This window comes from Mesoplodon bidens, assembly GCF_964165515.1.
Source record: "Mesoplodon bidens genome assembly, chromosome: 3".
Taxonomy (NCBI): Eukaryota; Metazoa; Chordata; class Mammalia; order Artiodactyla; family Ziphiidae; genus Mesoplodon; species Mesoplodon bidens.
Window position 1 is genome coordinate 58,828,835 of NC_138178.1, and position 24,608 is coordinate 58,853,442.

Genomic DNA, 24,608 nt, shown 5'->3' on the forward strand with positions numbered 1-24,608 from the left:
AAATGAATAACAATAGCAAGTGTTTGTTGGATCTTTACTTTATGGCAGGCCCTTTACATAGGCTCTCTCTTTTAATCATAACCACCACCCTATGAAGAAAGTAACTGCTGTTATTTCCATTTCACAGATGGGGAAACTAAGGCACAAGGAGTTAAGTTCCTTGCCTGGAATTGCACAGGAAATGGCAAACCAGTCTTTAAACCCATGTGGCTTGAATCCAACCCCGAGGCCCTTAACTGCTCTGCCTTAATTCCTGAGACGGAGTGGTGAAGGTGAAGGAGACCAGGTGGGCAGGCAAGGTGACCAGCACAGGCTTGGCACAGAGTGGGTGAGGGTTCCTGTCCTTTGAGGGTGACTTGTCCTGGTTAGTTGGGTGCATATCTGTCTCATCTTTTCCTTTATACATTTCTTGGGGACAAGGACTGTCTTTTCATCTTTTTTAAAACTTTTTCCTGTGCAACATAGGAATACAATGGTATGGAGGACACCTATTTTCCTCCATTCTGTGTGTCACAAACCTGTGCAATTTTTATTTCAGTTAAATTCTCCTTTTCCCTCCAGCTACTGCAACTCACAGGGTGTAATCAGCTCTACATTGAGCCCTTAACCTTATTCGTCACATGATAAAAATGCCGGACACACTGGTTGAATGAAGTGTGTGAATCGTATGCTACTAAGTATTACCCTCCTTTTGTATGTTTCGTTGGGTCATCCTTCCTGGATGGTGTGTGCTGTGAGAGTAGGGACCATTTCTTTCCTTTTACTTGCCCATGACATTGAAATCCAGGGAGAACCAGGGGACCAAGGTGGGCAAGTCCGTGGAAACCCAACCTTGGTCCCATTATTGCTAGAGGTTTTTCTGATGTGCCTGAGTCTCCCCTGGTAGCAGACCACTGCCTCTCATCCTGCCACCAGGTGAATTAGTGGTACATCTGGGAGTGAAAGTGTCTTGGTGATTTAGATCAGAAAACCAGGAGGACCAAGGTGTGCCCGGCCCACTTACATCAGTGTTGTTCATTTGTTTGCAAAGTATCAACTTTTATTTTTTAACCTGGGTAAAATGTACATGTGCTTTAAAAATTATTTTCTTTATTATTTTGCATTCAGAAATATTTTGTAACTTTTTTTACTGTGGTAAAATATACACAACATAAAAATTATCATTTTTAAGTGCATTTTACGTTTACAGTAGTGAGCAACCATCACCACTACCCATTTCCAGAACTTTTTATCCTTCCAAACAGAAACTCTGTACCCCTTAAACAACAACCCCCGTTCCTCCCTCCCCCCGCCCCCAGCCTCTATTCTGTCTCTTTGAACTTGCCTATTCCAGGCCCCTCACATAACTGGAATCATACAACATTTGGCCTTTTGTGCCTGGCTTATTTCACCTGGCATAATGTTTTCAAGTTTTCATCCATGTTGTAGCGTGCATCAGAACTTCATTCCTTTTGAAGACTGAGTAATATTCCATTGTATGTGTAGACTGCATTTTGCTTATTTGCTAGTTTCTCTGTTCACCTGCTGGTGGACACTTGGGTCGTTTCTGAAGCACTTCTTCTTGGATGGGAAACTAACCCAGACGCACCTCGGATTGGGACTTGAACCCACGAGCTCTGACTTAGGAGGGGTCTCGAACCCACTGTCTTTTTTTTTTTTTTTTTGTGGGCCTCTCACTGTTGGGGCCTCTCCCGTTGCGGAGCACAGGCTCCGGTCGCGCAGGCTCAGCGACCATGGCTCACGGGACCAGCCGCTCCGCGGCATGTGGGATCCTCCCGGACCGGGGCACGAACCCAAGTCTCCCGCATCGGCAGGCGGACTCTCAACCACTGTGCCACCAGGGAAGCCCCAGCGCTGTAATTTTATGATTGCCCTATTATGATTTAAGTACCTCCCTCTATCACTCTCAGAGTGAATGACTCAGCAGTCTGAGAGTTTCACTATTGTTTTTAAGGAAGCCTGGTTATTTTGCCATCACAAGCAAGGGTATGTTCCTTAGGTAAACAATCTGACAGTCTTGATCCAGCTGGAGTTAGGCTGACACTCACTGGAGTTCTTCACGCTGTATTCTTTCAGTGAAGCAGCTCGGACACCGGCTGGCCAGAGGCATCCGGAGCCATGTCAGAACTTTGAGCGAGGCCTGGTGACAGGGACCGGCTGTCACCCACCAGTCTTCCCAGCTCGGCTTCAAGATGCTGAGCCTGAAGCTCCCCAGGCTGTTCAGCATTGAACAGGTGCCCCAGGTATGTGCTGTTGTTCCGGTGGTTGAGTTCCAGGCTGGGACTAGGGCTTGGCCTCTGCAACATGGCGACTGCTATGTCTTCAACCAGTCTGCCCTGTGTACACCCACTCTCTTCAAGGAGCCCCTCCCAGACTCCCTTGGGGGAATTCGAGCCTCCTGTTTCCCTCACCTACACCAAACCTGGAAACGGAAGTGATCCTAAAACCGTTTAAGTTGTAGCCCTTCCCTGTGACATCTGTATTTTTTCCCGAAGCAGAGTCATTATTGAGACTACTGATTCAAGCTACACAGGTGAAGCTAGCAGCACTTGTCTGAGTGACAGTTTTTTAAGGACACTCCCGTGGGTGCTTGAAAGCAGGCCAGGGGCAGAGTCACCTCAGAGTGTGGCTTTGTGGTTGTCCTCATCCCTTGCAGGAGGCCCAGGCCAGGTGTGTGTTGAGGCGATGAAGAGAGTTATTGATCCCCCTGTGCCTGGGTGCTCAAGGGCAGCTACCCCGAAACACCTGGGATGCATTGATAATCTGCATTTTTAATAAGCCTTAGGTGAGGTCATGCTGCTTGTGAGCTGTGCCAGTGGTGCACCTCCTCCTTCCCTTGCAAAGTAAATGTCATCTCATTACACCCTTGTTTCGGTGTTATGTTTCCTTCCTCTTTGACTGAACAAGAATAACTTGTTTCATGGATGTTTCATCTGGAGGATGTCACGGAGGGAGGGGAGATCTCCTTTCCACCCAGCCGACCGCCAAGCCCTTACGACTTTCCCCAGAAAAATAAATCCCAAATGATCTCAGCATCATGAATGGAAGGTTAAGAGGAGACAAACCACCAGACCCTCTTCCTAAAAGCCTGTGCGGCTAGGTGATGCCAGCTAGATGGCATTGGGGGAAAACCAGAAGGATGTGGAGCTGTTGAAGGGCAGAGATGAGGATGCGGCAGGTAACAGACACACTGGAAATGAGACCAGGTTCCCACAATGCTGTTGGGCAGGTGGCCCACCTCTGTTCTCACAAGGCTGTAGGCATCTCTTCCTGGTGCACTGCCCCGGTTGGTCCTACTCACAGAGAACTAGTGGCTGTGATTAGCAGGGACACAGTGATCTTTTGATTCATTCACTCGTGACATTTTTATTGACTGCCTACTATGTGCAAGGTGTTACTCTGTGCGGGGCCCAGAGAAGAATCACATACAAATCCTGCCCTTAAGGGGCTCTGTGTTGGTTGGGAAGATTTAAAATTGTGCAGGAGCACTTCCGTTGCAAAGTGGATTAGGGTGTGTGCTCAGAGAGGGACAGATGGCTTCAGAAGAGGGATTGGTCACTTCCATCATGGCAGAGGAGGGAATCAGGGATGTCTCCACAAAGGGGGCGATCTGTAAGATTGGGTTTGAGGATGGGTAGAATTTGGGAGGCGGGGAGAGCACTCCAAGTGAAGAAATGGCACGAGTAAAGGCCTGGAGCTGGGAAACTAGGGGGCAGGTGTGGGAACTCTTGGGGTGGGGATTATGGGTATCTGCTCGGGTATCTCCCTGGGAGTTTTGGTCAAGGTTGGGTTCAGAGACTGTGCCCAGGAAAGAAGTGAAGGAGAGAGAATGGTCTCACTGGGGACCTTGGGTAAACTGCCAGGATTCTGAATGTATGGGGTTTCTGAGGGTGAGGACCGGACGGCCCCTGAGGGCTGAAGATTAATGTGTCTTCTTTGTCCAGTTTTTCATAAATGATGGAGATGACAATTTTCTTTTTAGTAAAATGGCACTAGTCAGAGGCAGAGAACCAACATTACACCTTACATCCGTTTACTTCAGAACCTTCCTTGGGCTCCTGCATCCACTACTGGGTTTCCCAGCATCATGCCCAAGGTTCATGTGGCCACGGAGGAAACACAGTGGCTCTGCCTGCCTGGAGGGTAGTTTTATTTGAGGATTTAGTGGGGGAGGGGGAAAGGCATTTTAAAAATATTCAAACAGATGCAAACATATTAAGGAGAAAATGTGTAATTTTCTTGAGTATTTAAAATAGGAGACTTCATAGAAATATTAAGTTTACTTTTGGTGGTCTCTGTGGGTTCCAGTACTTGGTCTGCAGAATTACCTTGGGCAGAGTGCCCTTAGTCTCCCTACCTCAGTTTCTGCATCTGTAAAATGGGGTGGTGCTAGAATCTGCTTCCTCGGGTAATGGTGAGGATTAAATGAGGTAACCCATGGGAAGTGCCTGGCATATGGTGAAGTCAGTAATGTTGGCCGTTATTATTATTATCAGCTCTCCTGTGCACTCCACACTTGGAGGGGTGGAGTGTGTTGGGAGGAGACATTAAGCAGTACCTCCCACAGACTCCCACCCCAGCTCCCTGCCTGGTATTCACAGGCCCAACCCCAACCCACCTTCCCCACTGTTTTTCATCTGTAAACCCTCTTCTCCAGCCACACTGGTGCTCTCTCTAGACTTCCCACCAGATTGGACATTCACTTCTCTTGATCTCTGTTTGAAGAAGGCTTACCTCCCCTGCCCCTCCATCCCCCTTTCTGGCCTCCTTCTCCGTGGAGCTGCAGGTACCCTCTCCCTTCTCTGAGCCCCTTCAGCTGTTGGTTGGCACCTCTGCAGGCTGCCCTATATGGCCACCTCTCCCTTCGTATATCAACCAGCTCTGTGGCCTGGGCCACTTCCCTACCCTCTCTGAGCCTCACCCATCAGAGGAGAGTGGGGCACCGCCTCTTGGCATCCTCAGGGTTCTAATTCTGGTGCTTTCTTCCTAATGGACTACTCACAGGAAAGGACGGTTCTCCCTTCCCAGAGAAGGTAGGACTTGGGTACATACCTCACAATTTCAACTTTCCCTGTGTCTAACAACAGACCTGGGTACGTTAGGGAGTTGTGAAAGATGTGAGCAAACAGCTCAAGGAATGGAATAAATATCTAGGTGTTGATTCCTACACAGACCCAACCTAGAGACAAACAGGGAAGTCTAGACAGCAAGTTCATATGGAACATGGCATGACAGTTGGCCAGGAAGCAAGAGTATTTTGTGTCAAATTGAGAATCTTTTGTTAGTGGTAGCCTTGGCCCCCAGGCTACAGGTAAACTCACCATATTGTCCTGGAAGCCTTAATTTAGGGGCACAGGCAGGAAGATCCCAGAGATGCTACAAAGCATTTCCCAGCCTGGCGCTGTAGCTCTGCCGCTTACTGTGGGAATTTGGACAAGACTTGTAGCCTCTCCAAGCCTCAGTTTCCTTATCTGTGAAATGGAGATAATATCTGTCTCCCAGAGCTATTGTGAAGATCCAAGAAAAATGAGATAGAGTAGTGGGATAATTATGAAGGAACGGAAGCAGAGCCAGATCAGTGGCTGGGAGTGGTGTTGGGTAGATGGGCTTGGGCACCTGAAACAAGAAACCATCTCAATAGGCAACTGATTTTTCCAGCCGAGAATTTCTCAAAGTGGGCGCTTGGATCACCACCACGAGAAGACCTGGGAGCTTATGAAAGGGAGTCATGATTGCAGGCTTTTTGTATTGTTCTTGATTTTAATCCAAATGAATGCTTTCAACATTTCATCATTTAATATAATGTTAGCTCTTTCTGTGTGTATGGGTGCGTGTGTGTGTTTGTGTGTGTGGGTGTATGTGTATAAATAACCTTTATCAGGTTAAGAATATTCCTTTCTATCCCTAGTTTTCTAGGATTTTTTTCCCTCTAATCAGTAATAAATTCTTTTTTCTATCAGTATATCTTTTGAGATGGCCATATATGATTCATTTAAGTTATTAATGTGGTGAATTACATTGATTGATTTACTAATGTTAAACCAACTTTGCATTTATTTATTTATTTTATTTATTCTTTTTATTTTTACTTATTTATTTATTTATTTATTTTGGCCGTACCGCGCAGCATGTGGGACCTTAATTCCCTGACCAGGGATCAAACCTGTGCCTCCTGCAGTGGAAGTGTGGAGTCTTAACCACTGGACCGCCAGGGAAGTCCCCAACCTTGCATTTAAATATTACTTGGTCATGATGGAGTATCTTTTTAATCTGTCACTGAAATCAGCTGATATTTTGTCTAGGATCCTTAAATCTATTTATTGAGTTGGCCTGAAATTTTTCCTTCTTATACTGCCCTCCCCTGGACTGGGGATTAAGATGGTGCCAACCACAAATGAGTTGGAGAGTGTTGCCTATTTATTCTATGGAAAATATATGTAATATTTGTTTAATATTAGAATTATACATTCCTGACAGCTTGGTAGAATTTACCTGGAAAATTGAGCAGGGCCACCATGTTGCCCACCCAAGGGAGCATCGTTTATCTCTTAGTCTACGTGAATGACAGACTGTGGAATTGTGCAAGGAGCAACTTGATGCTCCAGCTGCATTTTCTCTGTAGAAAGTTTTTTTTATAACAGTTTTGTTGAAATATAATTCACATACCATAAAATTCTCCCTTTAAGAGTATATAGCTCAGTGGGTTTTAGTATGTTGACACACACAAAGTATGTTGTACAAAACCATCACCAAATTGAATTTTAGAACATTAACACTGCAGAAAGAAACTCTGTACCAATTAGCAGACATTTCCCACTGCCCCCACTCGCAGGCCTATGGCAACCACTTATTTACTTTGTCTCTATGGATTTGCCTCTTCTGGATATTTCATATAAATGGGGTCATGCAGTAGGTGGCCTTTTGTGAATGCCTTCTTTCACTTAGCATAGTGTTCTCAAGGTTCATCTGTGCTGTAGCATAGATTAGTACTTCATTTGTTTTTATGGCTGAATAATATTCCATTTATGGATATACCAGTTTGTTTATTCATTCTTCAATTGATGAACACTTAAGTTGTTTCCAATTTTTGGTTATTATGAGTAATGCTATGAACATTTGTGTACAAGTTTTTGTGTGGACATATTTTCAATTCCCCTAGGTATACACCTAGGAGTGGAATTGCTGGGTCACATGGTAACTGTATGCCTAACTTTTATTTTTATTGTAGCAAAATATACTTAACATAAAATTTACCGTCTTAACCATTTCAAAGTGCACAGTTCTGTGGTATTAAATACATTTACCTTATTTGGCAACCATCACCACCATTCATCTCCATTCCTTTTATCTTGTAAAACTGAAACTCTGTACCCATTAAATAAGAACTCCCCATTTTCCCCTACCCCAGCCTCTGACAACCACCATTAATACTTTTTGTCTTTATGATTTGACTACGTTAAGTACTTCATATAAGTGGAATTATATAATATTTGTCTTTTTGTGACTGTTTTATTTATTTTACCTAGCACAGTGTCTTCGAGTTTTATCCATATTATAGCATATACCAGAATTTCCTTCATTTTAAAGGCTGAATAATATTCCATTGTATGTACATACCACATTTTGCTTATCCATTCATCCATCAATAAGTACTAGGTTGCTTGTATGTTTTAGCTATTGTGAATAATGCTGCTATGAACATAGGTGTAGAGATATCCCTTCAAGACCCTGCTTTCAATCCTTTTGGGTATGTACCCAGAAGTGGAATTGCTGGATCATTTGGCCATTAAAAAAAAATTGTTTTTTGAAGAACCACCCTGTTGCTTTCCACAGTGGCTGTACCATTTTACATTCCCACTAACAGTTCACAAGTGTTCCAGTTTCTCCACATCTTCACCAACACTTGTTGTTTTCTGTTTTTTTTTATAGTAGCCATCCTAATGGATATGAGGTGATATCTCATTGTAGTTTTGATTTGAATTTCCCTAAAGATTAGTTATGTTGAGCATCTTTTCATGTGCTTATTGGCCATTTGTATATCATCTTTGGAGAAATGTCTACTCAAGTCTTTGGCCAATTTTTAAGTTGGGTCATTTGTCTTTTTGTTGTTGAGTGGTAAGTGTTCTTTATATATATATATATATATATTTTTTTTTTTAAATTATTTATTTATTTTTGGCTGTGTTGGGTCTTCGTTTCTGTGCAAGGGCTTTCTCCAGGTGTGGAGAGAGGAGGCCACTCTTCATCGCGGTGCGCGGGCCTCTCACTGTCACGGCCTCTCCCGTTGTGGAGCACAGGCTCCAGACGCGCAGGCTCAGTAGTTGTGGCTCACGGGCTTTGTTGCTCCGCGGCATGTGGGATCTTCCCAGACCAGGGCTCGAACCCGTGTCCCCTGCATTGGCAGGTGGATTCTCAAACACTGTGCCACCAGGGAAGCCCCTATATATTTTTGATACAAGTCCCTTATCAGATACATGGTTTGAAAATCTTTTCTACCATTCTGTGTGTTGCATTTTCATGTTATTTATGGTATCCTTGGAAGCACAAAAGTTTTAAAATTTAATATTATCTATTATTTTTCTTTTGTTGCTTGTGCTTTTGATATTATAGCAAAAAAACCTTTGGCTGATCCAAGGTCATGAAGATTTACTCCTATATTTTCTTCTAAGAGTTTTATCCCTAAAATTTAAGTCTATGATCCATTTTTTTTGTGTTAGTTATTGCATGTGATGTGAAATAGGGGTCCAACATTATTCTTTTCTTTTTCTCATGTGGGTATCAAGCAGTTCCAGCACCATTTATTGGAAAGACTATTCATTATTTCTTCATTGAATTATCTTGACACCTTTATTGAAAATTGATTGACCATAAATGTGAGGGTTTATTTCTGGATTCTGTTTGTCTCTTCTTATGTCAGTACCACATTGTCTTGATTACTGTGCTTTGTAATGAGTTTTGAAATTGGGAAGTGTAAGTCCTTTAACCTTGATCTTCTTTTTCAAGATTGTTTTGGCTGTTCAGGGTCCCTTGCATTTCCTTATGAATTTTAAGATCTATTTGTCAATTTCTGCAAACAGACAGACCAACAAAAAACCAGGCAGGATTTTGAGAGGGATTGTACTGAATCTGTTGATCAATTTGGGGGGCATTACCATCTTAATTATATTAAGTAAATTAAATCCATGAACATGGGCTGTCTTTCCATTTGTCTAGTTATTCTTTAATTTTTTTCAGTGATGTTTTGTAGTTTTCAGTATACAAGTCTTGTACCATTAAAATGATTTGTTAAATTTATTTCTAAGTATTTTATTATTTTTGATACTGTTGTAAGTAGAATTGTTTTCTTAAATTCATTTCAGATTGTTATTGCTAGAATATAGAAAAATGAGTTTTGTATATTTATCTTATATCCTGCATGCTTGCTGAATTAATTTATTAGTTCTAATAGTATTTTAATGGATCCTTTAGGAATTCCTGTATGTAAGATCATGTCATCTGCAAATAGAGAGAGTTTTGCTTCTTCCTTTTAATTTAGATGCTTTTTATTTCTTTTTCTTGTCCAGTTGACCTAGCTAGAATCTCCACTACAATGCTGAATAGAAGTGGTGAGAGCAGACATCCTGATCTTAGGGGAAAAGCATTCCATTAAGTATGTTAGCTGTGGGTTTCTTGTAGATGGCCTTTGTTGGTTTAAAGAAGTTCTATTACTATTTTGTTGAGTATTCTCTTATCATGAAAGAGTATTGGATCTTGTGACATGCTTTTTCTGTGTCTATTGACATGAATATATCATTTTTGTTTTTCTGTTCTCTTCTTGGTTAATCTTGTCAGTTTGTCTTTTTTAAAAAAAATTTTTGAAAAGAAGATGATTTGGGCTTCGTGGAGGCTCTTTATTATGAATTTTATATCTCTAATGTCTTTTTGTTATTTTTATTATTTTCTTTCTACTTTGGGTTTATTTTGCTGTTACTGCTCTAATTTCTTAAGTTAATCACTCTACCATTGTAATGTAAGCAATTAAATATGTATATATATATATATATTTCTCTCTAAGTATCGCTTTAACTGCAGTCCACATATGCAGTTCTAATTAAGTTCTAACTTCCATTTTGATTTTTTATGCAACTTAACGATTGCTCAAGGTATCCATAATTGAAATGTGTTAAAATCTTTCCTAATGGTGTCAGATTTGTGAATTATTCCTTGTAGGTAAGTCAATTTTTGCTTTATATATTTTGAGCCTGTGTTTTTTAGGTCCATCCAAGTTTGTAATTGTATCTTTCCGGTGAAGTAAAGTTCTTATTATTTCTAAAAAGTGATTCTCTTTATATCTAGTAATGCTTTTTGTCTTAGCATCTGTCTGATAGTTGTACAGTGACTCTAGTTTTGTTGTTTTTGTTATATGTCTGGTTTATTTCTTTCCTTACTTTGACTTGTAATCTCTCCCAGTCCTTACATTTTAGTTGTTGCTCATGTAAATGACACATAGTTGGATTTCATCTAGATTGACAATATTTGTCATTTAAAGGGACGGTTTAGTCTGTTTATATTTGTAATGAGTATTGAAATATTTGCATTTATTTTGATCATCTTATGTGCTTTCTATTTGTCCTGTTTTCTCTGTTGCCCTTCCCTTCCTGCGCTCTTTGAATTGAGTTTTACATTCTTCTTTTCTTTTTCCTTTTGAACATGCTGTTTTCTCCTGCCCTTGTTTTATAATTAATATACTAGAAATATTCTCTGGATTTATCAGCTTAATTGTTACTCCAGCTATCTTTACATGAATAACTACAGGAAGCAGGAAGGGCTAGGCTATGCTGAGTTTAAACATTACCCCAGATAGCTCAGTGACTTAACAGAGCAAAGGTTTATTTCACCCTCACATTACGTAGCTAAGTGGTCAGTGAGGAACTGTGAAGGGCCCAGGCAGATGGAAGGTCTGCCACCTCACAGATGCTCCATCTGGAATATGTGGCCTTCTAGGTCGCCACAGAAGGGGAAGAGAGAGAGGTGTCTTAGGTTGGGTTTCCCAGAAACAGGCTCTGAGACAAAGATATACATGTAGGAAGTTCATGAGGGAGTGTTCTCAGGAACACCTGTAAGGAAGTGGGGGAAGCAGGCTTGGGTAGAAGGAGAAGTTGCATGAGAGGCCTCTGCTGACCACCCAGGGAGCTCTGGAGTGGGGTTGACCCTTCAGAGTTGTCCCCAGTGAGAAAAGAAGGCCAGGACTTTGTATCCATCCTTAGTGGGTTTGTGCTGCCCCTGGACAGTGAGCATAATGTGGTCAAGGTAGCAGCCTTTGGCCAAAAGTGATTCCCAGAGAGGGGTAGTGTCTCAATTCTGAAAAGGGGAAGAGTTGCATCCCCAGTCCATCATGATGTCTACTACAAGAAGGCATTGTTCTTCAACTGCCCTGGCCTGGAATTAACTTTAACCAGAAATAGTCAACATGGCCCCAACCTAATGACAAGACAGTCTGAGAAATGTAAGAAAGCACATGTGATATTTGGTGAGCACCAATTGTCTCTACCATGCCTCACTTAACTTCTTGGCTCTGAGGACTGGTGACTTGCAACAGTTCTAGACATTTACCAGTTATCTCTTCAAATATCACATCAGAACCATTATATTTCTCCTTCTAGAGAAATATTCATTATGTCTCTTGTTTGCTTTTTCACATCTTCTGTCTCTTAATCTCTCTGGACCGCATCCTGGATACTTTCTTTGGATCTACTTTCAGTTGACTAATTTCCTTGTCAGCTTGGTCTAGTCTGCTATTTATCCTTTCAGTGACTTTTAATTTCAATTATTATTATGTTTAATTTCTAAAAGTTACATTAGGTTCTTTTCAAATCTGCTTGCTTATTCATTTTTTTTTTTTTTTTTTTTTTTTTTTTTGCGGTATGTGGGCCTCTCACTGTTGTGGCCTCTCCCGTTGAGGAGCACAGGCTCCGGACACGCAGGCTCAACGGCCATGGCTCATGGGCCCAGCCGCTCCGCGGCATGTGGGATCTTCCCAGACCGGGGCACGAACCCGTGTCCCCTGCATCGGCAGGTGGACTCTCAACCACTGCACCACCAGGGAAGCCCCTTATTCATATTTTTAAGCTCTTTCTTTAAACATATTGAACACAGTTATTTTATATTTCAGTATCTGTTCTTTGATCTCTCTTTCTGCTATCTCCTGTTTTTTGCTGTTTCTCATTCATGGCATTTTGTTTCTGGGTGTGTGCATGCTTGTTTTAACGTAGAAATCCTTCAGAGAGGATTTGCATTTGTTTTGTTGCTTACCTGAGGGAACTACAAAACTTTGACCTCTATCTATTTGTAACCACTTTAAATTTTCCACTTGAGAGTTCTTGGACCGCAGTGGTAGTGTGGATTTAGGCCACAAACCCCTGTGAAGATGAACTGATGGTTCTGAGTTCTTGACAGAGATTTTTTTTTCAGAGAGACAACTTTTGTAATTGTATTGTTCTGTCTGGTAGGATTTATTTTACATTCACTTATCTTGAAAGTCCTAGCTTTATTGATGAGGTCTCCTATTAGATTCCCTGCCTTTGATGGGCCTTGGATTTCATCTCTCATTTGCAAAGGCTGGCAGCAGATAGATTTATCCAGCATAGAATGTAGGCTTCATCCAGCATTTTAATTGTTTTTGTTGGAAGGATCCTTATGACATCTAATCGACCATCATTCTGTCAGAACCAGATGTTCCCCAGCTATTCTTCCAGGTCCTTCCTGCATCACATGGGTCCAGTGATCCCTTCCTTCTGAAAACTTGTGTAACATCTAGTATATCCATGAAACGTTTGTAGCAATCCTTGGTTCCACTAGGCTGGGTGCAGTGAAGCATCCTGGGCTTTTCAATCTAACAAACTAGGAGTTGCATTTTGGTTCTACTATTTCTTATGAAATAGCAGATGAAGCTCCATCTCACCGAGCTTCAGTTTCCTTATCTGTAAAATGGGCTTGACAATCCCTACCTTTCAGTGCTCTCACGATGAGCAAATAAAATCGGGTCTGCCCCTGCCATGTGCTGGATCTGAATCAGGAGAACAAATAGAGGCCACAGACCATATGCCTAAATATGTAAAAGTCACAAATGAAGCTCATAGTTATATAAATTCTACTTTGACAAATATTCCTTCATAATGACAAAAAACAATATGTAAAGCTCTGATTTTTGTTTAGCGAACGCCAGCAAAATGTCAAAGACAACTAAACTTAATTATTATTGCACATGTCTGGATATAATGTTGATGGATTAGTGATGTTTAGATGGGCATAACATACATAATTCATAAATTTACATGTTTATTCTATAAAATTTATTTTTCTTGCCTTCATTTCAGCAAAATTTTGAGATGTTGTAATCCACATTATCACATAATTTGTGTTCTGTTAACAGTGATGCCAAAAGAGACCATTATTCTTGAATCACTGTAGTTCTTAGATTTTTTTAAATTTTAATTAATTTCATTTGGGAGAAACTTCTGTTGAGTTTTTATTCAATTCTGCTGGGGCAGAGCAACTGGAATTATCAAAAAATCTTCTTAAAGCCACATTTAGAATCAGGAATGAGTATAAAATTTACATGCCAGGTTCAAACATTGTAATGAGGTTTCCTATGATAGTTAGAATTAAGCAGGAAAATTATAAAATATTTTAATTTCATATGGATCACCATCTTTTATGTTGCTGTTTTCACTTTCTTAAAACAATATCTAGATCTATATAGTACTTACTTGATTTTTCTTTTTCCAAGAAAAAAATATAAAGAAAACAAAAGAGCATCTTGCTCAGTCAAAATTATACCTCAGTCTGCAATGGCCAGAAAAATAATTTCTGTGGGAATCAACTTCAGGATTGTTTGTATGTGAATCTTCTCTTTCATAGTCCACAGACATTTTTGTTTCCTTATTTGAATTTTATTTTATTGGAATATCATTTTTGTTGCATATTTCATGTGTGGCTCCTTTAGTTTAGAAAAATCCTAGACATATTTAAAATAATAAATATGCATTTTTAATCCCTTTAAAAGTGAAATAGCCAAACTAGATTTTTCTTTTTTGTAAGCTTTTGCTAGCAACATCCCATAACATATATCTGTGGACAGCTCAGGTTCAAACCTAATGTCATTTCCCACCAAAGATGGGATTTGCTCTGTATTTGAGAACCTTCTGTTGTTTCACTGATTTCTTTCAGTCATCTTGCATCTTGCCTAAATTTTACCTAAGTGTTTAATGATATTTATTTGGCATTCCCATTGCAAGAATAAGAGTAGTTTGTGGTCAAATTTGATATGTGTTTCAGGAAGATATCCCATATTGGGGAAGATTCTGTGAATGTCATATATAATCTTTGAATTGTTCCAAAGGAAGGCATCAATTCTCCTAGTAAGAAATTGAAACCATGTGCTGCCATCTCCAGCTCTAAGAATGCTTTTGGATTTTTGGACAAATCCTGACCTTGTATTAGTTTTCTGTTGTTGCCATAACAAATTACCACAAATTTGATGGCTTAAAAAAGAAGATAAATTGATTATCTTACAGTTCTGTAGGTTAGAAATCTCACATGGGTCTCACTAGGCTAAAATCAAAGTGTCGATGGAGGCTCTCTGGGGAGAACCTGTTGCCTTTTCCAGCTTCTGGCAGCCACCTACAGTCCTTGGCTCCTGGCCCACTCCCTCCATCTGCAGAGCCAGCAATGTTGCATCTCTCGACCCTTCTTCATAGTCACATCCCCTTCTACCTCTCCCTTCCACTTTTAAAGGTTTTTTTAAAAAAATGTTAATTTAATTTATTTATTTCTGGCTACATTGGGTCTTCGTTGCTGTGCGCGGGCTTTCTCTAGTTGTGGTGAACAGAGGCTACCCTTCGTTGCAGTGCGCGGACTTCTTATTGCGGTGGCTTCTTTTGTTGCGGAGCACGGGCTCTAGGCGCGCCGGCTTCAGTAGTTGTGGCTCGCGGGCTCTAGAGCGCAGGCTCAGTAGTTGTGGCGCACGGAGTTAGTTGCTCCACAGCATGTGGGATCTTCCCGGACCAGGGTTTGAACCCGTGTCCCCTGCACTGGCAGACGGATTCTTAACCACTGCGCCACCAGGGAAGTCCTCTCACTTCCACTTTTTTTTTTTTTTTTTTTTTTTGCGGTACGCAGGCCTCTCACTGTTGTGGCCTCTCCTGTTGCGGAGCACAGGCTCCGGACGTGCAGGCTCAGCGGCCATGGCTCACGAGCCCAGCCGCTCCGCGGCATGTGGGATCTTCCCAGACCAGGGCACAAACCCATGTCCCCCGCCTCGGCAGGCGGACTCTCAACCACTGCACCACCAGGGAAGCCCTAGACACTTATTTTTTAAAGAACATCACCCCAGTGTTCTAAATTGACCTTTATCTGTAACTGCTTAATACCAACAATGGTTGGCTATTAATTCAGCCAACTTACGGTTCTAGTAATTGCATGTGGGTTGTGTACCAGTGATGTTTTATGTGTTTTAGATTGAGAACCTAAGGCTTCTCTTTTACCAGGACCAAGCATGGTCCGTCCTGCATGAGACAGTGGCTTGGTGTCCGACCCAGTGTCAGGCACATGGCAGATACTCACTAAATGACGGTTATACTCCATACAGCCATTTGTGGCCTGCTCTCTTCCTCCCCCTTCTATCCATGCCTCTGCCTACCCAGCACCTCACCAGACTCCTCGCTGGTCTCTCACTCTCCCCTCCCTTGCTTTTCATGCCTGTGTCTTTGGGTTCATCTTAACATACCTAAAGGGCACCTTCTCTTCTGTGATGAACTACAGATTCTGGACAGGGAGGTGGCAGTGTGATGCTGAGGCAGGAGCCTGGGCTGGGAAGCTGGAGAGCATGTGCTGGGAGCGTGTTGGAAATGCAGACTCACCCCAGCCCCACCGAACTGCAGTAAGATCCCTAGGTGATCTGCAGACACCTGCAGAAGAAAGCTGGAGAGGCACTGGCTTCGAGACTTTGTCCCCCAACCTTACCACTTGCACTTTGTATTAGCTCGAGCTGCCGTAAAAAGTAGGGGGCCACCTTCTTGCTGTGTCCTCACATGGTCATCCCTCTGTGCACACACATCCCTGGTGTCGCCCTCTGTGTCCAGATTTCCTTTTCTCGTGAGGGACCCCAGTTAGATTAGATTAACTGTCTTGTTTTGACTTAGTCACCTCTTTAAAGACTATCTCCAAGTACAGTTATATGCAGAAGTGCTGGAGGTTAGGGCTTCAACATATGAATTTTGTGGGAGATGCAATTCAGAACAATGACACCACTTTAAGGAAGCAGCAGCTAAGGTTCAGAGAAGTGTGTGACGGTCCACAATCACACTGCAGGCTGAGAGGTGAGAGCTTCATCTCTGACAAGCCCTCTGGAGTGGCAGGTAGGATAGTGTGAGAGACCAGGACACGGAGTCTGATGTCTCAGCTTTGCTCCCACTACTTCTGTGATCTTCGATAAATGCCTTAACATCCACAGACCTTAGTTTCCTTTTCTGTGAAGTGGGGACAGTAAAAGGCTGTCCCTCACGAGGCCGTGAGGATTCAATGAGATCTAGATGGGAAATGCAGATTACCACGCTGAGGCCGGTGGCCTGCTGACCCCGCTCTGACAGCCTCTGTGCTTTGCCTGCCATCAAAATCCTCTCTTATTTACTGCTAGCCAGAATGCCGGATTATTTTCCCCAGGTGATTTGCAGTTTAATAGCTGGAAAAACCAAGGGTTTAAAATGGTCACGGTGGAATTTCAGGCATCAGCTGGCAGGGGCACAGGGCTGTTCTTGGAAGCCGAGTTCGTGACAGGCAGTAAGAGAAAAACCCACTGACGTGCCCTTGCCCTTCCACCTGGCTGCCCGGGGGTTCTCGCTCCTAAATTATAGGCCGTGCGCAATTTGATTTCATTTCATTCTAAATTGCCCAGCCTGCAACCTGGGAGGCAAGGCGGAGTCAAATCAATTCTGCTGTGCAAATATGCCAGCGCCTGCTAACTTTGGGCTGCTTACAAATGAGGCCTAGCTACGGAGTATTAAGGCAATGACCACAGTTTGCCTTTGGGGGGTCAAACTAGGCATGAATGCAAAATTGCTTTCAAGTGTTTTGCTGTTCAGATTTATGTAGCATGCATCCTGTAAGGATCTACTCTATGCAAAGTGCTTTGATAAGGCTGGAGCCGGACAATGGAGAGAACACGTCTCCCTTCCTGTGCTTGGAGGGGCTCAGAGCAGGAGTGGACATAGCAATGCCGCCTCATGAGCGGTGGAGAGGCAGGAGGCAGGAGGCAGAATCACTCTTCTGGGACAGAGGGGCTCCCTTTCTTTTATCCATCCTTTATCCATCTGTCTGTTTTTTTTTCTTTTTGGAGGGGCTGCTTAAAATCCTGCCCCATGTCTGGCGTCAGGATAGCCGGTCAGAGGGAAGCAGGTTCTTTTAATCTGTGCCAACCCTGGCCTTGGTGGTAAGGCATTCTCCCCAGGTCTGGGGCTAGATTCTTCAGTGTGGTCAAGTTGTCCAGTTTGTGGACTTCCCAGCCCCTCCGTTCCCCTCTGGCTTTTGACTCTATCAGCATCCTCTCTTGCCTCCCAGAATGCAGGGTCCAAAGAGAGAAGGGCAATAGTCATATCCTGAGTCACCGTGGACAAAATGTGGGAGACTCCCCGCTGCTCTGGGTCCCGTCCATCCACCGTCCAGCTGTGGCTGTCACTGCATCTGAGCTGTCCTGCAGCCCCACCCTGCTTCCTCCCTGTGTGTCACCCTCACATGCCCAGGGCTCCGTAGGCCCCTTGTCGTAAGATCTCCTGCTACACGGGATCTGCTGAACTTATTCACATGAAGCAGTGAATAATTAATAACAATTGCTCCTTTCTGGGGTCCTTGCATTTTAACAAGAGGCCAATGCTTTAATAAAAAAAAAAGGCAGCTTCCCTGGTGGCGCAGTGATTGAGAATCCGCCTGCCAATGCAGGGGACACGGGTTCGAGCCCTGGTCCAGGAAGATCCCATATACTGCGGAGCAGCTAAGCCCGTGCACCACAACTACTGAGCCTGCGCTCTGGAGCCTGCGAGCCACAACCACTGAAGCCTACTTGCCACAACTACTGAGTCCATGTGCCTAGAGCCCATGCTCTGCAATGAGAAGCCACCACAATGAGAAGCCCGCGCACTGCAATGAAGAGTAGCCCCTGCTCACCAAAACTAGAGAAAGCCCACGCGCAGCAGCAAAGGCCCAACACAGACAAAAATAAAATAAGTTTATTAAAAAAAATTTTTTTTTAGGAAGAAAGCAAGAAACGTAACAGGTAGAATGATAGACCTATAGTTTCTGCTGGAGGGCCTTACTTGTGCCTGCCAAGCACGCGCCATCCTCCTCGCTTGAATCAAAGGCTGAAGGCCATCAGCCCGTTTGCCGCCTTGTCAGCAACCCTGGTGGGTGGGCAGCTGCAAGCCGAGATGCCTGCTGCCCATTAGAGAAGCTTGTCCACTAAAAACCGGGGATGTCAGCAGAAATGCACAGTGAATCAAAAACTGGAACAAATTGCTTTAATTAGCTAAAACCCAAACCTAATTCAAACAGTATTTCTTCACTGGACCATGAACCAACTTCATTCTCCCCCTCTCCCTAGTTGACTAGTTTCACCCGGAATTGAACCAAGATGGGAATGTGCTCACCGTCTGGTGAGCAAACGCCCCCCATTTCATAGGTGAGGACACTGAGCCTTGAGAGTTGTGGCCCAGCTCAAGGTCATAGGGCACCTAATGGGCCCAGATTTGACTCTTTACTCTGATATCCCCTTACTAATTTCTCCACTATTCCATGAGACCTGTTGACTCAGAACCTCAAGAGATAGTCCAAGTTATGCCATACATTGTGTATTCTTTAAAAAAATTTTTTTTTAAATTTTTGGCTGCATTTGGTCTTTGTTGCTGTGCACGGGCTTTCTCTAGTTGTGTTGTGCCGGGGCTACTCTTCCTTGCGGTGCAACAGGCTTCTCGTTGCAGTGGCTTGTCTTTGTTGCGGAGCACAGGCTCTAGGCGTACAGGCTTCAGTAGTTGTGGCTCACAGGCTCTAGAGCGCAGGCTCAGTAGTTGTGGCACACAGGTTTAGTTGCTCCGTGGCATGGGGGATCTTCCCAGACCAGGGCTCGAACCCGTGTCCCCTGCATTGGCAGGCAGATTCTTAACCACTGTGCCACCAGGGAAGTCCCTACATTGTCTATTCTTGTGGTTTTTGTTTTGGTTTTGATTATTTATTTATTATTTTTTAAACCATTTTTAAAAATTGAAGTATAGTTAATTTACAATGTTGTGTTAGTTTCAGGTGTACAGCAAAGTGATTCAGTTATTATCATATATATTCTTTTTTGGATTCTTTTCCATTATAGGTCATTACAAATATTGTATATTTTTGAATCAAGATCCTCTCTTAAACTAAGAAGTTGGTAACCCAAATGGGAAATGGGTGGTTAGGTGGGAATTCTCGCAGCCTTCCATTCCTCCCACAGCCCTAGAAAATCAGAGGGAAACCTTTAAAATTGATTGTGATTCAATTTACATCACGATTACTGATACTGTCATTGTTATTATTTGCCTCAGTTAATCTACTCATTTTTACTTACCTCTCAAAGGTTATAACAACATTTGGCTAAGTCAGTGGTTCTTAACTGGAGGAGATTTTGCCCCCAGGGGCATTGACGATTTCGGGAGACATTTTTGGTTGTCACATTACTGCTAAACAATGCCTAGGACAGCTCCCCCCCAGCACAAAGAATTGTCTGGCCCCAAATGTCAACAGGGTCAAGATTGAGAAACCCTGATCTGATCAACACAAAAGGGGGAGAAAATCTCCTGCAAATCCTGCTAGTTCAACAAATAAATCTCTTTCCTTTTCCGTGTTTCTCCCAGTCTCCACCCCACTATGTGTACTTAAAATGTCTATAGTTCTAATCATCATGGCAGGAATACAGTTGACATTCCACTTTTTTTCACTTAATATCGCATCCTGAGCTTTTGTCCCTCGTGCTTCATTGTCTCCATAATTACCATTTTTAATGGATGTGATGCAGTCCTCCAAGCAGGTTGACACTCCCTATTTTACCTGACCCGTCCAAGTTCTCATCCAGGATGGTTACTGAGAGCCTTGCCAGGTGGGCTGCGTGGGGTGGGGAGCTTGCGTGGGCCCTTCTGTGACCAGCCTTCTCCTCCACCTGCAGCGCAGGCTGATGCCATCATAGTTTTCATCGTCAACAGGCCTTTATGAAGCGCCTTGGTGAATATATCCTAGCCCCGGCGGGGAGGGATCTTCCGCAGAGATCATCCTACCAGCCCCTGGCATCCAAGGCTTGTTGGCTTGAACAGGCAGCATATATGTCAACCAACCACAAGGCATCTGAAGACTGGGCTGTAGGCCCCAGGCAGAGGGTGCAAAAGCAGATTCTTAGGCAATATTCATGACAGGAGTAAGTGCATCTGGAATGCAAAGACAGGCTGGATTCCCAAAGGGAGTCAGGGCCTTGAATCCTCTCCTCCCCCTGACTGCAGGCTTCTGGAAGGACATGGGAGTTTAGAAGTGATGGGAGGGAGGCAGGAGCAGCTTGACAAGGACTTGGGGTTAAGGACTCGGGGTCAAGTGTTCCAGGCTCCAGTGTACAAGTGCACAGCCTGGGAGAAAGCTAGAGACTACCGGAGATGTTCCTCCTGAGACCTTCCCGCCACCCTCTCGTCTCACCTCAGCACCCCTTTCTCTTCCCCCTGCAGGTGTTCCACGAGCAGGGCATCCTCTTCGGCTACCGACATCCACAGAGTTCCGCCATGGCCTGTCTCCTCAGCCTTTTCCAAATGACCAATGAGACCCTCAACATCTGGACGCACTTGCTGCCCTTCTGGTACCTCCCAGCCCCCTTGACCAGCTGCTCATTCAGAGCCTGGGAACTGGGGCTTCTTTAAACACAGCTGGGGTGGAGAGAGCTGAGATTCCGTGATGGGATTTGGGGGACTCCCCCGTGGTGCTGGGAGGCGTGGCGGTCTGCTGCTGGGGTGAGCTCTAGGACCCAGATTGTAGTAGGATTCGAGGGGCTCCTGGAAGCTCCCCGGTCTTTCCCTGCTCCCCTGCTTCGGGGCCTGATCTGAGAGGATTGTCTTATTCGTCTTGGAGGCTTTCTGGGTCTTCTGGAAGCCCTGGCTAAAATTCCCTAGCTTGAGCAAGTCACTTAACCTCGCTGGGCTTCGCATTTTCCCATACGCAAACAGGATAGTCTGCGCCTTTCCTGGGGTTGCCCTGAGGGTTAGGGGATGAGGCATTGGAAAAGGCATCGGGCACAGAGCTGTGGGTGCCTGGGACCACAGCAGCTGTGAGGCATTTGGTCAGGTAGCACTTTAATGGAGCCAGCCAAGAGAACGCTCCGGCACGTGCACACGCACATGCGGGAACTGCCAGGAAGGTGAGGAGGGACCTGGCTGAGAAAGGTGGGGACCGAAGACCAGCTTCACATACCTGGTGCCTGTGCAGAGCGAGTGAAGGGTGGAGATGGGGTCATAGTGTACGAGAGCTGGGAGGACCGTGGGAGTCATGCAGGCCACCAGCCGACTCAGCCCACCACTGGCTGACACAGATGCGGCCCAGAGAAAGGAGTGACTTGCTTACATCCCCTGGCAAGTTCTGGCCCAGGTTGGTCTCTGGACTCCCCCTCCCAATCATATTGAGAAGCCAAGAGAGTAGGAAGGACCCCAGGGTGTGCTGCAGGCAGAGAGGGGCCCGAGGACGGCGGCCTGCCTGGCCAGCGGTCAGAGACAGACCCAGGGCAAAATGCAGGGGAAGGCTGCTTGGTGCCAGCAACGTCGCCAGTGGAGAAGAGGGAGAGCTCAGGCTTGGGGTGGGATAGGACCACCTGGAAAGAAGCCCTAGCGCCTGCAGACTGGTCCGCGTGGCAGCAAGATCTGCTCACGGAGGCTGTTCGTTGTTTTTAATGTAAGTAAACTTAAGTAAAAAGTCTAAATGATGATAAATTATAACATTGTAGCAGGGAGTAGAGTCGGAGTCTTCCCCCGGCCCCTCTTTGTCCTCTCTGGAGCCGCCGGGGTGACCTGCTGCTTGTGCATCCTCCCAGAATGCTTTTCTAGAGACTCGAGCATCTGTGACATGTGTGTACACCCAGCACCTGGTTCTTTCCTCCCTTGCTTTTCCCTCAGAGATCTCTGTCTGACCTTCACAGAAGCCTCTCTGGCTTTTGAACAGCTGCGCGGTGTTCCATTTTCTGGATGAACCACAGGTGACTTAGGCTATTTTGAAGTTTGTGCCACTACAAAGTGCCAGCCTGACCATCCCTGTTTGTGGAGCTTGAGTTGCTGTGTGAAGATCCCATTGTAGCTGTTTTACAGCTGAGACATGCTGGCAGGGGCGCCCCACTGGGCATGATGCCCCTGTACCGCCAGGCCCTGAGAGTGCAGCACAGAGCAGCAAGGGGGGTTTGGGAGAGCCGGAGAAAGATGCCCCAGGAAGTGGGACTCGGGAGTAATCTCGAGATGATAAAAGGGTACATTTTGAAAAATGGCAGATAGCTTAAGCTTGATTTCTGCTGGGACAGGAGGGAAAAGATCACAAATGTAGCCAGAGAATTTAGCGATGCTCTTGGGGTTCCTGCGTGAACAGCTTTTAGTCCCTTCCCTGGGAGAGTTTGTGGGCAAGGGACCTGGCTCTCCAGTAGAGGTTTGTGGAAGCGGGCAGCTCTACAAGCAAGAACCCCACACATGGGTTATAGGTTAGGCAGATCTGACACAGAACTGTGCAGTGTCTCCATGTAAAGAGTCTGGAGGCCCAGGCTTAGCCGAGACTCAGCCGTGGGACCAGGCCCCTCAGAAAAGAGATGGTGATATTAGTGGAGGAATAGCATGGAAGAGGGGGGAGAGAATCGTCCTGTTGTCTTCCAGACTTTCCAGACCCCACAGAGGGGATTGCTGCTCTTTGAGGTGCCCTCCTGCAAGGGGAACTTGGACCAACCACAGGGATGAGGACAAGGCCAAATTTGGATCCCATGAGGAATGGTTGAATGCACTGAGGTTTTTTAATGTGAAGCTCAGAGAGGTGTGAGGGATTATGAAGACAGCCTTGAGATATTTGATGGGTTTGTTTTCTGTTGTGCTGATGGGGAGAACTAGGGCTGATCCAATGGAGAGAGATTCCAGGGAGACAGATGGAGGCTCAGTGAAACTTTGCAACACTTAGAGCTGCCTCAAGAGATGGTGAGCTCCCCATCCCTGGAAGCGTGCAAGCTGAAGCTGGGCAAGATGCTGTAAAAGGGATCTGTCACCACATGCGGGGGTGGGGACTGGACCACTGACTATCCTGCATATTTCCAACCAAAAAGGACCCCACACTCACCCTTCCTCGCTCATGGCATGTCACCAAAGCGAGACCATGTAGGAGCCAGTCATCTAAGGGAAATGGAAGGCAGACGACCATCGGCGGAGGACTATAAGAGGAGCCCCTGTCTTGGAGGTTGAGGGTGTCCCCCTGTGTTCCAGGTTCTTCATGTGGAGGTTTGTGAGCACCCTGCGTGTGACGGACGTCCTGAATGACAGCTACTCCTGGCCTCTGCTCGTGTACATGGGCGCCAGCTGTGTGTACCCCCTCGCATCCAGCTGTGCACACACCTTCAGCTCCATGTCCAGGAACGCCCGGCACATCTGCTACTTCCTGGACTACGGCGCCGTCAACCTCTTCAGCCTGGGTACGTCAGGCCCTGCTCTTGTCTCCTCTTCCCTGGGACTGAACCACCTGCATCTTCCCCTGGGAGGTGGGGTCACTGTGAGGCTCTGGTGGGCTTCCGGAAGAGTCACCGCAATGCCAGTGCCCCTGCCCGGGTGCCTGATGAGTGTTTTATAAGAAACTTGTCCAAAGGCGTGCTGGCAAATATTTAACAACTGGCTCTCTGTGGACGAAAGTCCCGGTCTGTGGTGTTGGCAGGTTTGCTGTGGTGTAAATACTCCTGCCACGGCCGGCTTCAAGCCGCCAACATCACTGAACACAGGGCTGGGGAGAGATGCATGGTAGGTCCCCATTACGTAGCAATTCCTCTGTACAGATACAGCGGGTGCATTGACTGAACAGTTGCTACTCTTGTTAATATGATGCATATCATTGTAAGTTTATGTCATTCAATTTTTTTTTATAAATTTTATTTATTTATGTATGTATGTATGTATTGGCTGCGTCGGGTCTTCCTTGCTGTGTGCAGGCTTTCTCTAGTTGTGGCGAGCGGGGGCTACTCTTCGTTGTGGTGCGCAGGCTTCTCATTGCAGTGGCTTCTTTTGTTGCGGAGCACACGCTCCAGGCGTGTGGGCTTCAGTAGTTGTGGCACGCGGGCTCAGTAGTTGTGGCCCGTGGGCTCTAGAGCGCAGGCTCAGTAGTTGTGACCCATGGGCTTAGTTGCTCCGCGGCACGTGGGATCTTCCCGGACCAGGGCTCGAACCCGTGTCTCCTGCATTGGCAGGCGGACTCTCAACCACTGCGCCACCAGGGAAGCCCTGTCATTCAGTGTTTAGCAATTGGCTTGCGAGGTCTCTGACACTAACAATCTGCTGTCACAGGCCAGGGTGAGCCAACTC

The 24,608-nt window shown here is 45.1% G+C and overlaps 1 protein-coding gene across 4 annotated transcripts in view; it reads left to right on the forward strand.

Moving 5' to 3' along the window:
* Positions 1-24,608, forward strand: part of PAQR5 (progestin and adipoQ receptor family member 5) — an 84,825-nt gene that overhangs the window by 38,319 nt on the left and 21,898 nt on the right. For 3 of the 4 annotated variants that reach the window (XM_081227415.1, XM_081227414.1, XM_081227416.1), the window contains 3 exons: positions 2,077-2,243; positions 20,763-20,890; positions 23,526-23,731. In XM_081227415.1, coding sequence (XP_081083541.1) covers positions 2,193-2,243; positions 20,763-20,890; positions 23,526-23,731 — 385 coding nt within the window. In that variant the 5' untranslated portion in view covers positions 2,077-2,192. Of the gene's footprint in view, positions 1-223; positions 287-2,076; positions 2,244-20,762; positions 20,891-23,525; positions 23,732-24,608 lie in introns of those variants that run through there. The other variant, XM_081227417.1, reaches the window with a different exon arrangement.